The following is a 15,658-nucleotide window of genomic DNA, read 5'->3' on the forward strand; positions in this document are numbered from 1 at the left end:
ATTCCTGTAAAATTGTTAAGAGTGGGTGTTTTTACTGATAACCCCAAAACAGACATTAATGAGGCTGAAGTGACACACCAGACAGAACTGGACAAATTTTCCTTTGTGTCTGTTAGCCACACCTAGAGGCTTTTTACCTGAAAAGAAGAGCACAGTGTAGGAGTAAGTAGTGGGTTTCATGAGCTTGAAGAAAAGTCTGTGGCTAGAATTTGGAAAAGAAAAAAACCCTGCCCAGAACCAGCTTCCATTTTGGAAATGGTCCTTGTAGTAGAGATCTGCTTATAAGCAAAAATATCCTATTTTCCTATGATGAAGCCTTTATGAATATTGGTACTTGGATGGACTGTACTCGACTTTGATCCAAATCTCTGTTTGATTCCCAAGGGAAGGACTTTTATTTGCCACAATTCCAAAATAACAATGCAGAGCTCTGCTCTTTTAGCGTTACCCGGCCGTACCAATGTCTTGTGCAAATAAGTAAGATAAGGATTTGTAAAACTAACGTGTCACAGAAGCTAGGCTAATATCACAACTGAGCTAATCTTGTGGGCAGCAAGTAGGAACCTTTCTTACAGTGTGTACATTTGATTTTTATCAGTGTATCTTTAAACATATCAGTTTAAATGTACCAGACATCTTCCCACAGCTAAATAAGAACAGAGCATAGCAATAACTACACTCTTAGTACGTTTTTTTTTTTCCTCAGCCTTGTTGAAAGGGTGATTTTCATTGCACTGAAAACATCCTACACAGCTTGGACCTCCTGCTAGATCCATCAGCAACGAATCAGCCTGTCCAATACCATGACCTGCCTAAGAGAGAATCTGTCCAATATATCTTTCTATTACAGTTCCTTTTATGCATGTTACACATCCTTTCTGCTGTATTTCCTAAAGTGATGAAAATGTCTTCTGACTACAGACCCATTTGCACTGACAACTTCTGAACGTTTCTTCTGCAGGAGGGAACACGGTCTGATAAGAGATACAGCGTTTTGCAATAAGCAGTGCATAAAAGTAGCAAACTGGAATCAGCACTATTGATCTCTATAGATGAAAGCTTCATAATAAACAGTTTTAAAGTGAAGGAAAAGTTTACTTTCGTTTTTCAGAGACATTCTTTCTACTACAAACCACTTTCCTACAATAGATGTACAAAGCATCCCAAGAACACACAGCATGATGTTACCAAAGCCTTCATTAGTGCCTTAAATTAGCAGGTACATCATACCACAGCTTTTTGTTATCAAATGTATGCTTAGCATCCCAGTTTCCCTCCCTCAGCAAGTGCCCTTTCAAATCACAGTTGTATCGTACTGCCTGTAAACAGCATGAACTCAATACAAATGTCATTAATGTTAAGACGACAACAACAACAAAACATGTACCAGGAGAGTTTCAAAGAATTCCAGATCCATTCCAGTTAGAAGAAATGGAAATCTGGGAAGGTGGAAGGAATAGGCCTCCTCTATTTCAGTGGTCTGAATTAACCAGATTAGGACTATGTGAAAAGAAGATTATATGATGTGTGCAGAAAGCAAGGGAGCATTGTATATCTCCCCTGTAGGCTGCACCCTTTTGCTTCAGTGCCCACTGGAGAACCTCTGATACATTTCTGGAAACAGCAACCCATCTCACAACTGGTCTGTGCTATCAGCACTGGGGACCAGTGCAACTGAGGCAGGAGGAAGTAAAATAAGCAGACGGACAGCTTGTGACTGTCTTTAAGTAGAACCACTAGGTTAGGCATGACCAGAGCTATAGGCACAGAGACATCCTCAACAGCTTCCCCTGAGTCCACGTAGACGGAAAACTGACAGTGATGAGTTTACACAGTTCTTTAGCTGGTGGATTTACCATTGAGGTCAGCAGTAATTCACGGATCTCTCTGGTTCACAGTAAAATGGATCCTTCATTTCCTTGATGTACTCACTGCCCACCCTTGCAGATGAGTTTACTTAAGTTTCCTATTATTAATGGCTTTCTTTCAGTACAGCAAAATAAAATATAAAAATAGTAAAATATAGTAGAAGCAATACTATCAGTCAGATATATCAAAAATCTATTTTAATACAGCAGTTTTAAACGGGTGGTTCACAGCTTACTAAATAGGAAATCTGGAAGAAGTAAATAAAAGGGGAGAAAACTGCCACGACCCTTCAGTGTGCTGTGTAAGGACTTGCTCTTCCATTGGAAAACATTTAGGAGGATTCCAAAAGAGTTTGAAAAGCACAGCTGTAATATAGTAACATAAATATCCCTAGACACTTTCTAATGGTTACAGTGCTCCTGTCCTTGTGCTAGACTTGTGGGAAATGCATATTAACTTTGCATATATGCATATAAGCTTTGCATATGCTTAAGCACCTGCCTGCCCTGGTTAGAAAGGGCTTTTAAATATTACTTGAAGACAATACTGCCTTTCTACTAAAGAACTTGAACGCATTTGATAATTGAGTTCTGCCAGTCATATTTTTAGGAGGGAAATGTCAGGAAAGAGAAATTAAAGGGGTTTTCAGGGATTGGTGCGTTTCAGATTTGGAGGAGAAATGGGCTTTGCAGGCATGTGGGGGTAACAGAAGAAGAAGCCAGACAAGGCAGAGAGGTAATTACACAGGATTGCTTGAGAGAAGACAACTGTAAAGATCTTTGCCCACTACAGTAGGTATTTCCTTCAAAATCTGAAACAGGGTCCTCAGTTCTGGGTGTTACCCAATGAGTTTGTGAGGTGTACTGGCCAAGTGCATGTTTTACACCTCAAAAAGCTGATTTGTACACAAGAAGAAAATCCACTACTGTCTAGAGCTGCTGCTGTTGCTAGAACTTTCTGTTGGGACAAAAAAAAAATCTTGTTTTTGTAAAATCTTTTTGGAATATGAAGGCTTGTCTGGAAAAAGTGAAATGGAACATTTCAGTAGCATCCAATGTCTGACACTTGATATCTGGGAGCAGAAACAGGGCAGGGTGCTACAGGAAAAGAAAAGATCTCCAGAAGAAGAATATTGCCCTGAAGCATTAGATTTTATCCTTGTAACTGGCATGAAATTAGAAGTCACATAAATCAGACCGGAACTGAACTACAGTCTGTATTCCTGTGCTGTGGGAAAAACTGACATATTATTTTATTTTACTTTACTTTATTTCCAAGATTCAAAATACAAAAAAAAAAAAAAAAAAAAAAAAAAAAAAAAAAAAAAAAAAAAAAGAAAAAAAAAGATCAAACCCCCACAGAATTAAATGTTTCTAAAAATTAGTATTTGGAAATGCAGAATATTGTATTTCTGTTTATGGAGAGCTCCACAAATAATTTTATCTCCTGTTCCTTGAACTGAAGAGCTTCTGAATTCGCTCTGAGTTAAAACCTTGTCCTGCTGTAGTGCCATCTTACTGCTAGTAGTTACGGCTGAGGTACAAAACATCAGTGTTTACCCTAGCATTTATGCCAGAGTGATGGAGGGAGGTCCCTGGCTGGACTATCTCTCTGCCTGTGACTTTCTGTATGGCACCATTAGAGGGGAAACATCTTGCTTTAATGGAGGACTGATTCTGGAAAGGAAGACTGGCCCATGGGATTGATGAACAGGACATCTAACATCTGCTAAAGGCAGGTGAGATGAAATACCCCCCTCTGACACAGTCTCAGCAAGGCAATTTATTTGAAATTCTTGTGAACAAACTGAGGCTCAAACGCCAAAGGCCAGTCAGCACTGTCACAGGGGCTCATTCAGTACCCTAGCTTTTGGGACTGGGTGTAGCTCAGATGGAACTGGTGGGACTACACCAGCTTAGCTTCTCACCCCTGTATGAAAGCTGTTGTTACTTTTTGCAACGTGACTGTCACTGCTGTGCAAGAAAAATCTTACTGCATTAGCATAGTTTTATTTTTGGGGCTTAATACATTTTGCAAGAAGACCTTAATAATTTACCAAGGAATAGCATGTAAGAATAATTTCTCTGTGAAAGTAATGAATCAGTATCTAAGGGAAATCCCTTTCTTTAAAAGAAGTTAGAAAAGTAAGACACTTACTGTAAACTGTATTTGGCAGCCTCCCATGATATAATCTAAGAAAGAATGCATCTTGTGGATCTGCAGACAAGAAAGCAAGACATTCAAATTAGCTGTGTACTGCTAAAACATCAGCAAACTGCCTGAAAAAAGTAAATTGGAAGGAGGAAAGGGACCAACTGAAAAAAAGGTAAAGGAAGAAAGTGTTAAATATAGATTGAGACAGAAACAAAAATGTAAATGGAGAAAATATCAAAATTCTAAAACTACAGAAAAGAAAATTCACATTAAAAGCAGAACCAAGCTCTGCTCCTCCTTAGTGGGAAATCAGTGGAAATTTTGCTATTGGTTTAGGAGAACAGGAGCAATTTTACAGAAATGGTGGAAGGATTAGAAAGGAAACACATGAAAGGCCAACTGGCAAGCCTGCAGGAGTAAGAGTTCAGTACTGCCTACTCCATTGCTCAACAGCAGGGATAAGGCAAGAGAAATGAAAAAGGAGAATTGGGGACAGTCAGCTGACTTTTGGGATTCAAGTCCTGTCCTTTACTTTTTGTAGTGGATCAGTTTCCATTGCTATTCCACAGGCAGTTCCACTTTGTTGTCTACATTTCCAAACATCATTAAACACTCCATTAAAATATATTGCTGAGAGCTTAGTAAAGAAAAGTCAAAGAGCAAAACATGTATTTACCTTGCACTGGTTAAGGATGACGATGCCTGAGTTCTTGTAATTCTTCTTCTTTGCTTTGTATTTGGGGTTAATGCATTCCCACTGTACCTGTGAAAAACAGCAGTCACTGCTTGAAGGAAAATTTATGTACAAATTGAGTAACTAACAAAAATGGCAGTGTCTGATTTCACAGTTGAATAAATCCTACAAAATAATGGTGCACACAGAAGAAAAAATTAAAACCATTAACTATGCAGAGAATGATCTTAATAGAAAAAGGCCCAGGGCAAACACCTGTCTTCAAACATATGTGTGTGTACAAGGCACTGAGAGCGATAGACAGATTTGTGTGCTGTCGTCTTCTAGTCTTGTAGGTTCAGGTGTTACATAAGCAAGACTGAGAATCTTTTGAGATCATTTAAGAGGAGAAAAAAAGAGGGAACTTGATACAAATGAAAATACTGGAGGGAGCAACCCGATGCATTGTATCAACTACAAAACTGCCTACGCAGTAACACTGGTGTTTTGTATTAATCTCATGATTAGAGAGATTGTCTCGCTCTCTCTTGAAAGAGAGGAACAGTTTCTCCTTTAAGTCTGATAGTAAAATAAAAAGTTAAGAAAATCACTGAAAAGTGCACAAAGATGCAGTTAATTATGACTATATTTGAAAATTATCCCTAAGAATATATTAAAATGCTTTTTTGAAAATGTTCTGATTAGTTTTACTTACAAATAGTTGATGTTACAGCAAAATACCTTATTACTGAAATACATTGTCTTGTTCCCATCATAACATCTCCCAGAATCTTGCTGATATCTACTTCAAATGTTCTGCCCTCCTCTGGTTTCAGGCAGATTGACAAGGCCAAGCTTTCAGACCCTGACCTCTAATGACTACATATTATTCATGCCTCTTACTGCAGGACTGAAATACATATTTGTACATGTACATGCACATGGCATTTGTAAACTGAGATTTGTATAGGTAATGTGCTGTTACATAAGGTTTTCTTTCAGGGCGTTGTTTTCAAGTGCTGGGAGAAAACGTGTAAGCTGCTAATGTTATTTTGGATAACATAAAGAATATATCTCCAAAGGGAACTGGGATGTTCTATTATGCAAAAATCTCTATTATGACATTTTGAAATGAAACCTCTGTCTTAGGTGTTACAATACTTTGTCTATAGTGAAGACCTTCATATAGGATCTGCCTGAGCAAAGTGTTTGAGCATGTAAAATCATTTTTACGTTATGAACAGCCCCAGCTATTTCATCAAGCTCCAAACTATTGCCTAACAGCAATTATTTGGATGTCTCTGAAGTATTTCAAACTTAGAGATTTTGCCAAATGTCAAAAAAGGGATGGCAAAACATATGGCTTTGGAGCAATATGAGACCTTTTCTGCACAAGGGAGGAGGAGTATTTTCATCACTGTTACTGGAGACAGGTGACAGTGAAGAATGGGAAAAGACAAAAAAATGTTCCAACTGCAGGAAGCACATCTGCTTGCTCTCCCAGTTAGCCTACAGCTCAATTATTTGTCTTGTGAAATGAATTTTCCAACTGAGAAGACAGGCAGACGCAGGCCCACATGTTCAGGGGAAATCCTCCATAAACATTTTTTCTCTACTCAAGAGAAGCAGTCAGGCTTAAGAAATAAAAGCCCTTCTCTCCAAGCAAAGAGAGCGCTCTGTGACACAATGCCAGAGTGCAATAAGCTCATATTTGGGAAAGCAATCTGACAGCGAGGCAAAAGCACTGCCCACTTGCATCTTGATACATTGAGGTCTCGCAAAATGGTTTAGCATACAGTTGTCTCCAAACTTATTGGAAGCATTCTGACAGAGAAATTGTGCTGTCTGTATATTATAAAGAAACTGTAATATATAGAACAGAGAGAAAAAATAGGAGTCAGGATTTGTGTTCCTCCCTTTGACACTGAACTACACTGGAGAGACCTCATTGCTTTCTCCTGAATGTCCAAGGTGCACTTGCTTAATTTTATCATCCTCCAACATGAACACTTTTCAATGTGTGTGTTTAAACAAGGCCTGATCTATATGAACCCTTACACTATGCACATAATTCCTCTCCTTGGGCAAATGATTATTTAAGCCTGATAAAAATTATGTTCATGTAATTGCTTTCTGGAAGAAGTTTACACTATATAAGGACCAAAGTGGCATAAAACAGTTGGACTTGATCTTAAAGGTCTTTTCCAACCTAAATGATTCTATGATTCTATAAAACATTACTTTAAGGGACAAAAATCTGTGCCTGTGGGCAGCCTCTCAGCTTCTCTGTGCTAACTGTAAAATGCAACTAGGAATGTTCGCCTACCTTTGCAATGCATTTTGAGATGTACAGATAACAATTCTCAGCAACTATGTAAAGCTATTTAAAATATTCCATGTGCAAGTCACTAACGTTAGTGGCTGATGTGGCTAATAAAGCAGAGGAAAGAACAGACTAGAAAATTCCTAGAAAGTAGGAAAACAGAAAGAATTTTGCACCTATTAAATCTGTTGATGCGCTAGTATAAAGAAGGGAAGGGAATACGAGAGGAGGGGGGAAGAAGTCCTTTCCTAAATCATAGGCTTAAACACCCAATAAGACTGTTTTACATAAGAGTCTCCACTTACCCACCAAGATCCAGTTCTGACCTTGGCAATTCCCACAGTTCGAGCTGAAGATGTGACAAGTATCATTTGAAGGAAATTGTCTGTACAGGCCTTGTCATATCTCCAGCTCTTCTAAAGGGAACAGAGTTCAGAATACAGCTCTAAGCAGGTAAGTAGTAACGAGAAACAATTTTCAAATATTTTGCTTGCACTGTGAGGCCAAGCTCAATTTTCAGTCTGTTCCTACATTCCCAGTATTGATTTGGTACCTGACATTGTTTTTTATTGATTCATTTTTGTCTCTTAAATTAACTTTTCAGTTGAGAGGAAACTAATGCAAGAGTCTGCAATCTGACACTAACGGTAAACATCGTGAAGTTTGGATTCATCATGTTGAAAGTCACTTTGCATTTTCTCCGAATGCCTGGTAGCTCTGAGCTATGCAAGCGCATTCCCTTGTGAATCTGAAACAGAAAGCAACCTGGTTTTAACTATCTCCTGCTAATTTAATGTAAGTACTGTTGCAAATATTGGTAATGAACCCCCAGACTATACTGCTTTGGTGTTTCTTTCATACCCTGAAATTTAAACCACCGTGTGGAGAATTTCTGAATGTAAAACAAATTCCATCCAGTTATTCTTCAATGAAAGTCAGCAAACTAACGCTGACACTTGTAAAGTCCTAATCCTCTCCCTGCTTTAATGAGGAGACACGGATCCCACAGTGGAAGATGTTACTCTCTGCCTTCCCAAACATCCTTACCCCTTCTCTCACCAAACCTTCAGAAGAGAAGAGCAAATGGTGCAACCACCCATGCCACACACCAGCAAAGGGAAGTGGAGGTGATTAAGTGCAGGCAACCATTGTAGAACCAAAATTTCAACAGTATGTGGGTACCAATAGCACAAGCTATTCAAAGAAAGAAATTAAGATGTCAGGAGAGTTTCATGTACACTAAGGCAGAAGAAACCATGATACAGAGCAGTTGCTTTCTCTGGGACACTGCTTGCACACCAAGACATGGGGTAGTCCTGTGAGGAAAAGGCTGGAGAGCTGCGGCAAAGCTTGGGTTATCATTAACATGTTCTCTTGCCTCCCCTGCATTTCTTTTGTTTCTCTCTTGCTCCTTCATGTACAGCTGCTGCAACAAATTGCATAGTTTGTAAATGACAAAGGAGGCATCACGGTCTAATGGAGAGGGTGAAAAAACCCAGTCGATAGCAGGCAGCGTTATATTCTGCATTATCCCTTTCTAATGTCTCAGGAAAAGCAAGTCACTTTTAAGTGAACTGCAACTCCTCCTGCCGGCAAGGCAAGAGGACAGAATGGTTTGGGGATTTTTTTCTGTCCCAGAAAGACATCCACTATGGGAGAAGAGCTGGTTTTAATCACTATCAGAGGTTTCCTCTGGAAACTCACACCTGGGGAACGAAGTGAAAATCAAAGCGTTTCTTGTTGCCCCAGCCAAGGCCCCCTGAGGCTGCACCCCTGGTTGCCCAATGACGCAGGCGTGGACTGGAAAAACTGGATGAACCCGCCTGCCTCCTGATAAAACTAGACATGGAATTGCCCACTGGTGTCAATAAACTCCTTGACCCATTACCAAAGGCTTAAAGGTCTCATTCATGCTCACCTATTTGAAGAGCTATCTGATGCAAAGGCCCTGAGTTAGGATCATAGTCAGATATCTGGAGAAATGGGGGAACCCAGCTCCAATCCCCTCAGGACCCTATCCAGTCTTGTGCACCTCAGCAGCCCTCCTCACTCCCCTAAAGACACCCCGAACTTGTGGGAATGTTGGTGGCGGCGGTAAGTGCAGTAGAGTTTCTTCCTCCCCTTTCCCTCTGTATGTGTGTACACACATGTGCCCATTTTTATGTAATATGAGAACAGATTTTTCCCTTACGTAACTCCCGTGCTGCATGGGGATCCAGGTGGTTTATGTTTCTATGACTTTTTTTCCCCCAAATCCCTCTGGTTTTATTGCCTCCATTTAAAAAAAAAAAAAAAAAAGAAAGACTTTTTTCTAATTAGTGGAGGATTTCTCCTTTCAACTATGAAAAGCTTTAATAGTCCTTAAATTTCTGTCAACCTTTTCTAATCTTGTTTTCAAATGTTTGACAGATTAATATTAGAACACCTTATAAAACTGCCACTGTACACAAATATTAAAAATACATATTATACACATATTTGGAACAAATCCTAAGCGTATAATAAACTCAAAGTATTTACTAGTATTTCATTAAAAAAAAACCCCTCACAAGTAGGGATGGACTTGTTCTTACTGTGCTTTCTTGTGTCAAGATTACAGTGAAGGAGTAAATGACGAATTTTGGAATGGTGAAAAGTGTTAAATAGAAGGTTTAGAAATGTCTGCTTCAGATATGTATTGGAACAACAGGATGCCTTTGTGCCATTTTTTATTGGTGCTCAGTATGAAAACAGGGTAGGTGGCAGAATATACAGTCTGTGACAACAAGGTAGTTATTATAGAACAGAAACACACACCAAGCTATTATCCTGAGGTTGTTCATGATCAGGAAGTCTTCTTAAACAGCATGAATTGGTTTCACCTGTACCACCAACCAAAGACCAACAAACTTTCCCCAAATTCAGTCCTTCCAGTCATCGAGGAGCAACTATCACTCTGAAGGAGTCATCATTCAAGACTTGTGAATCTCACCCAGCACCCGCCGCATTTAGGAAAGAAATTCATAAACTACTCGCGCCATTCCTGATCAAAAAGGGTGATCAGTCATTCAGAGAAGAAATCTCTCTTTCCTTCACACACTACTGGTTCAACCACTAGCAAGCTGCCAGTGCTTAGATTCACAACTTTTATCTAAATGATGCCCGGTCTCAAACACAAAGTCCCAAGAAATCTCACAGTGGAGGCAAGCCAGGAAGGCAAATATAAGCTCATCTGATCCAGAGGCTGACACTCAAAACTTGGGATAATCAGCATCCAGCCCAGGGATGGAACTGGAACAGTCTTAGAAGCACCATCACCTTCTTTAAGTAAGTAGGTGACACATCCATTCTGACCATCTCCGGGGGTTCTGTAGCAGTTGAGAGGGGGAGGTTGAAGAATAGGACAGAATACTCTGTGCTTTCTGAAGAACGAACTATATATGATTAAGAGGCAACTTCAAGATCCTTGTCAACTCCTCCAGAGATGAGGTGAGCTGATGAAATGGTGAGAAGTACTAGTAGTTCACAGATGACACAGTTATTCCTGCTCACCAGCACAAACTACCGTGCTACTCCCACCCTTATTGCTTAATGCTTTTATGACAACTTGTGGAGCTGATACCAACTAATGCAGACGTTGCTGATGGGCAGAGAGGGAGAGCCATGCCACTGGTGTAGCCTCCTTTAACACTGCACAGATTTGCAGCTGGTACTTAAGGAGAGTTCCTGGATCCCCCCTCAATGATAAATGTTCCCTTCTATACTCTCCAGTTGCCTGGGCAAGTGAAAAACCCCAGTTGACAATCACTAGGGTGTTTTGATTATCTTTTAATTATCTTTTGACAGAACTATAACAATGTACTGTAGCTGGCCATAAAATCTACTACAAAAGAAAATATAACCAGAATAAACTTTCAGTGTGTCTCCTAGCAACTCAAACAGGGGTGTCAGACCTGAGTTCTGCTCTTCACACTGCATCTGAGATGAAATTCCAGGTTTTGGCCCTCATCTTCAACACTCACTGTTGTGATGTTGTGTTAAAAAATGCTTAACACCACGGGCTGAAGGATGTAGCTGGCAGTGTTATTCTGACTGAAAGGAGTACTACATGGAAAACAGAACATTTTCTGGTCTGAGGCTATGAAAAAGTCTCTTCTAGGAATGAAGGACTATGTCTAACCTACTCATCTCCTCACCCATGTATAATTACATTTCTCTGATGTTGCCCTCCTTATTAGAAATATCTAGCAACACATCCACTTGAAGGCAAAACACCTTCCTCCTCCTCTGCCATTCCCTTAAGGTTTACTAACCCCCCTTTATTCAAAGTAAACACCCCATTGTAAATGCTTTTTCTTTGAGGAGAATAAAACTAAAGAAAAACCTGACAAATCCCAATCACATTATTTAATGTTGCACAAAGGATGTTGAGATAAACTATGCACTAAGATGTACTTATGGGGTCCATAGCTAATGGCGTAGCTTTAGCAGCAATAATTATTTCTGAAGAATAGACAAAAAGGAGATAGGATGAGGGAAGGAGGGACAGAGAGAGAGAGAGAAAGGGAAAGGCAAATTTCTCTCTGACTCCAGCCAAGTGACAATATTTATTAGCCACTTAAATGACTATCGCCTATTATCTTATCCACTAAATCTTGTTTTCCTCTAGAATAGACTACAAAACAAGGATTAGAAAAGAGGAGGGGGGAGAAGGACTGATTCTCACATTGGTGGCAATTGGGTCCCATGAGACCTGGCTATAACAACAGCATCGGGTTTTGCAGGCACAAGCCCACAAAATAACTGCACAGTAACAACAGAATGAGAACAAGAAAGAAATAATGCCACACCACCTTAGGTGTGTGGAGGAGAAAAGCTGCACTTCTGCAGTGAAAAGCAGATTGCAATGTTACAGGTGAAAGGCAGCCAACCGGATGGCAAATGGCAGGCCCTTAGCAAGGCAAAGGTTCAGGCACTTAAAGCATTGTGCAACATTAAAACATTCCTGGATGGCACTCTGATGCTGCAGTGTCAACCTAGAACAAGAATTGACAAATGGCTGTACTAACTTCTTGTGCCTCTGAAAGAGTAACCATCCTTTTCGCTAGCTGAGGATGAAAAGAGCACACTGTTGCTCCCTCATAATAAAGAATATATAGTTTATCCTTCACAGCCATTCCTGGCACTCCAGACTGGAAGTCTCTTGGCTTGGCCAACAAGTTGTCTGTTGGGGAAGGACTGTGATGCTCTTTTGAAGACATTTACATTGGAAATACACACGCTTTACCATTCTCACACAGTCTCTTCCCTAGTCACAGGTACTTCTGTACAACATTGGAGTGTTGTCACATCACTGGCCTTGTTAATGTTATTCACCCTGGAATCTGTTTACCCCTTTAGGTAGGATTTATTTCCACTCAAATGCAGTTTGGTTTAAGTTCTGATTCTCTGTCTTAATTTGAGAGAACAAAACAGGGTTTTGTTTACACTCAGGTTCTGTTCATAAGATATTTATAATGGGTTAATATATGACTGATAAATATTAACAATATTTTACACACATGAGCAACATTTCCTAAACTCTAGGTTGTTCTAAGAACATCAGTAGAAAATACCTAGAAGAATCATAAAAAATTCTTGACCTGTGGAACAGCCTGACTGCTTACCATTTATTAAACACTTTTTGACTCTATGTTAGCTTTCCATTAACACATTATAAACAGAACTTAAAGCCCAAATAAAGCTTATTAGGCATTTGTGTTTGGTTTTGAGATCACCATGAAGTAGTGAATACAAATTATCAGCAGATTAGAAAGTCAATATTTTTAACTCCTGGTCAGAGTATTTATCAAAACTAACACCTTCAGGAGTAAGTAATAATAGGAAATGACAATTTCTGGAATTAGATGTGCCAAATCATTTATCATATTTAATAATTACCATCAACTTCAATTTGAAAAGATCAGGCTGACATAAAGAAGTTAAATTATTAACAAGCTAACAACTTCATTTTCTCTTAGGACTGTAATTCATAAGACTTTTAGGAAACAGATTAGTTTCATCATGATGGGTTCAAGTTAGAGCTGGCAGCAATGAACGCAGCACATGAGAAATGGAGAAAGATGGAGCATGACCCTCACCCAGTAAAGGCCTTCAAGCCAGTAGGGAAATGCTTTGAGTACCCAGACTGGGCATCGCACCTCATAGAAACCATGTGCTTGGGCTCAAAGGAAATAAATCTTAGCAGAAAGAAACGGCTGTAGAATGTGAACTAGAAAAAGACCCTAAGTGTTTCAGCCATGGAAGTACAGGAAAGGCTGCTTTTCGCATTTTCAGATTATTGTGTCCAGATAACAGTAAAACCTATGGGAAAGATCAACACAGCAACTAGCTTCTGAGAGACGATGAGGCAGTGTCACTTGCTTTATTACCGGATTGTCTGAGGAATGCTGCTCTACAAAGCTCATATATTGAGTTTACTTAGGTGGTTTCCACTTACCTGTCTTCCTTCCATAGCTCCTCGCATTTCCTTGAAAGTTGAGCTAAATTCTCCAATGAAGTCATGCTTTCCGTTGGAATCCCAGTCCCAAACTATGCACTGGGGAGGCAAAGGGGAAAAGAACAAAAGAGCACATTTTTCTTCAGAAAATAAACAGGTTTTATTGAAAAATAACACAGGAGAAATTATAATATGCATTGGGTGGAATGTTTTATCTAGAAGGAAATCACAAGACATATTAAAAACATATTCTTGTCCAAATCAAAATGAAATGTCAAGAGGAATCTCAACATAGCTTGCTGCTGTCAGCTGTGTGTTACAGAGTTGGCTGATGAAAGCAAATTCATGTATTTTAGAAAGAAAGGATTCCTTGACTCTACCTTTTTGGTAGGTGTAAAAATACAGCATTATGTTATTTGCATGTTCATGGTCATATGGTGTCCTGAATTAAGAGTAACTTACCTCATTGAAGTGCTTTACAAATATAAATTAATATTCAAAACACTAGTTGCCGTGGGCAAACATTACCATTCTCATTTTTACAGTCAGTGAAGGTGAGACAATAGTTACAGAGATAATTTTCTGAAATGGTTTTGAATTTATACATGTCAGTGTTTGGTGCCTATATCTTGGCTGTTCCCCCGTGTTGCTCAACAGTGACTATTCAAACCAAACCTCACCGGTAGTCATTCCTAAATGCATGCATAAACATGAATATCTCAATGAGTTTTGGCTGTGAGAATTTAATTGTACAGACATTGCTAAATACAATTCAGCTAGCCAAGACTGAAGAGCATAGCAATAACTACATGCTTTGCTAAATATTATTTTTAAAACTGGCCCAACGACAACAAAGGGGCTCACAACTTTAAAGAACAAAATCCCAAATTCAGCCTCATGGTGTTCCTAGATAAAGCTCACATACACTGACAGAATCAGGAGGTCTTTACTGAAAATGTCCCGCTATAAAATGTCTCTTTTTCTTATTTTTTTTAAAGCAGAAATGCCTCAAAGCCATCTGCACAGTCATGTGAGGAGTGCACTGACATTTGGTTATGAGATGGCTTTGAGGGTAACTTTGACTCCCTCCTGAGGGCCAGGGTCTGCTAGGTCTGTGCATGGGTGTGGGGTGAGGACTGGACTAGTGGAAGTAGTAGAGGAGCTCCTTGCTGAGAAAGGCAGGAATGAAACATAACTGGGGGTGGTGGGGCAGAAATAGTGGGGTACCAGGCTTAACAACAGTGGGTTTTATCAGGCTACTTTGTCTCAGTGAGGCTCAGTGCTTTTAACCCAGCACTGGTGGTCAGACAACACAAGAAGAAGAGCTCCTCAGAGAGTCCTCAAGCCATTTGAATTTTGCTTGGTCCAAAGGCGCACTTTGAGTTCACCCAGAAGGGAATAGAAATCACTGGATCTTGGCTGGATCTTGAGTGTTAAATATTTCCAGAAAAGCATTTTATTGAAACAGGCTTCCATCTCTACCAGCAACACTTTCTAACCAGTCTGAATAATCCAGTCAAAGCTGGTATGTGAGCACCGTGGCCAATCCCTTTTCACTAGACCACCAAACCAGTGGTTTGTAAATTCACTTTGAGGGTAGGGGGAAAGACTCTATAGAAAGCTTGAGATATGGGCAAAATGACTGAATGCTTTAAGTGAGAGCAAATGGACATAAAAAGCTTCAGGAGAAAGACTATCTAAAACAACTGAACCTGCTACAGGCAGGGTCTCTCACAAAGTCAGCCTTAATGGGCATGCATCACCTAACATCCTCCCACCACAGCCAGAAGTTAATAAAGAGTTTCTTTCACACAAATGTTTGTCCATGTGAGCTCCACTGACTTGAAGCAGGTAGGAAGAGATTTGATCTCTTCACCTAAGCCAGTTACCTGAATTTATTATGCTGTTAAGTGCCCAGGAACCTTTTTTGCCTTTGTAGAAGCAACACAGGTGGTGGTTTCACTATATTCATGCCCAGAACTCCTCCAGAGAGTATACCACCACCCACATTATAATTTATGTTCCTTTTTTTATTTAATAATGACTCTAGCTTTCCTTTGAACTTTCAATGCTGTTTCATTTAGCCCCAGGAAGAGATTTAGTTCGATGCAAGGGGAATTTCTCCGATCCATATAGAAGATGGGCAGTGGAGGTACAAAGG

General features: G+C 39.7%; 1 protein-coding gene across 1 annotated transcript in view; it reads right to left on the reverse strand.

Annotated features, from left to right (window-relative positions):
* CPNE4 (copine 4) overlaps positions 1–15,658 on the reverse strand; it is a 190,139-nt gene that overhangs the window by 43,532 nt on the left and 130,949 nt on the right. Inside the window, exons 7-9 of the mRNA XM_009640179.2 lie at positions 13,498–13,596; positions 4,700–4,786; positions 4,027–4,086 (exon numbers count right to left, since the gene is read on the reverse strand). Coding sequence (XP_009638474.1) covers positions 4,027–4,086; positions 4,700–4,786; positions 13,498–13,596 — 246 coding nt within the window. The remainder of the gene's footprint in view (positions 1–4,026; positions 4,087–4,699; positions 4,787–13,497; positions 13,597–15,658) is intronic.

The sequence above is a fragment of the Egretta garzetta genome, unplaced genomic scaffold (genome assembly GCF_000687185.1).
Source record: "Egretta garzetta isolate BGI_Z169 unplaced genomic scaffold, ASM68718v1 scaffold96, whole genome shotgun sequence".
Classification (NCBI taxonomy): Eukaryota; Metazoa; Chordata; class Aves; order Pelecaniformes; family Ardeidae; genus Egretta; species Egretta garzetta.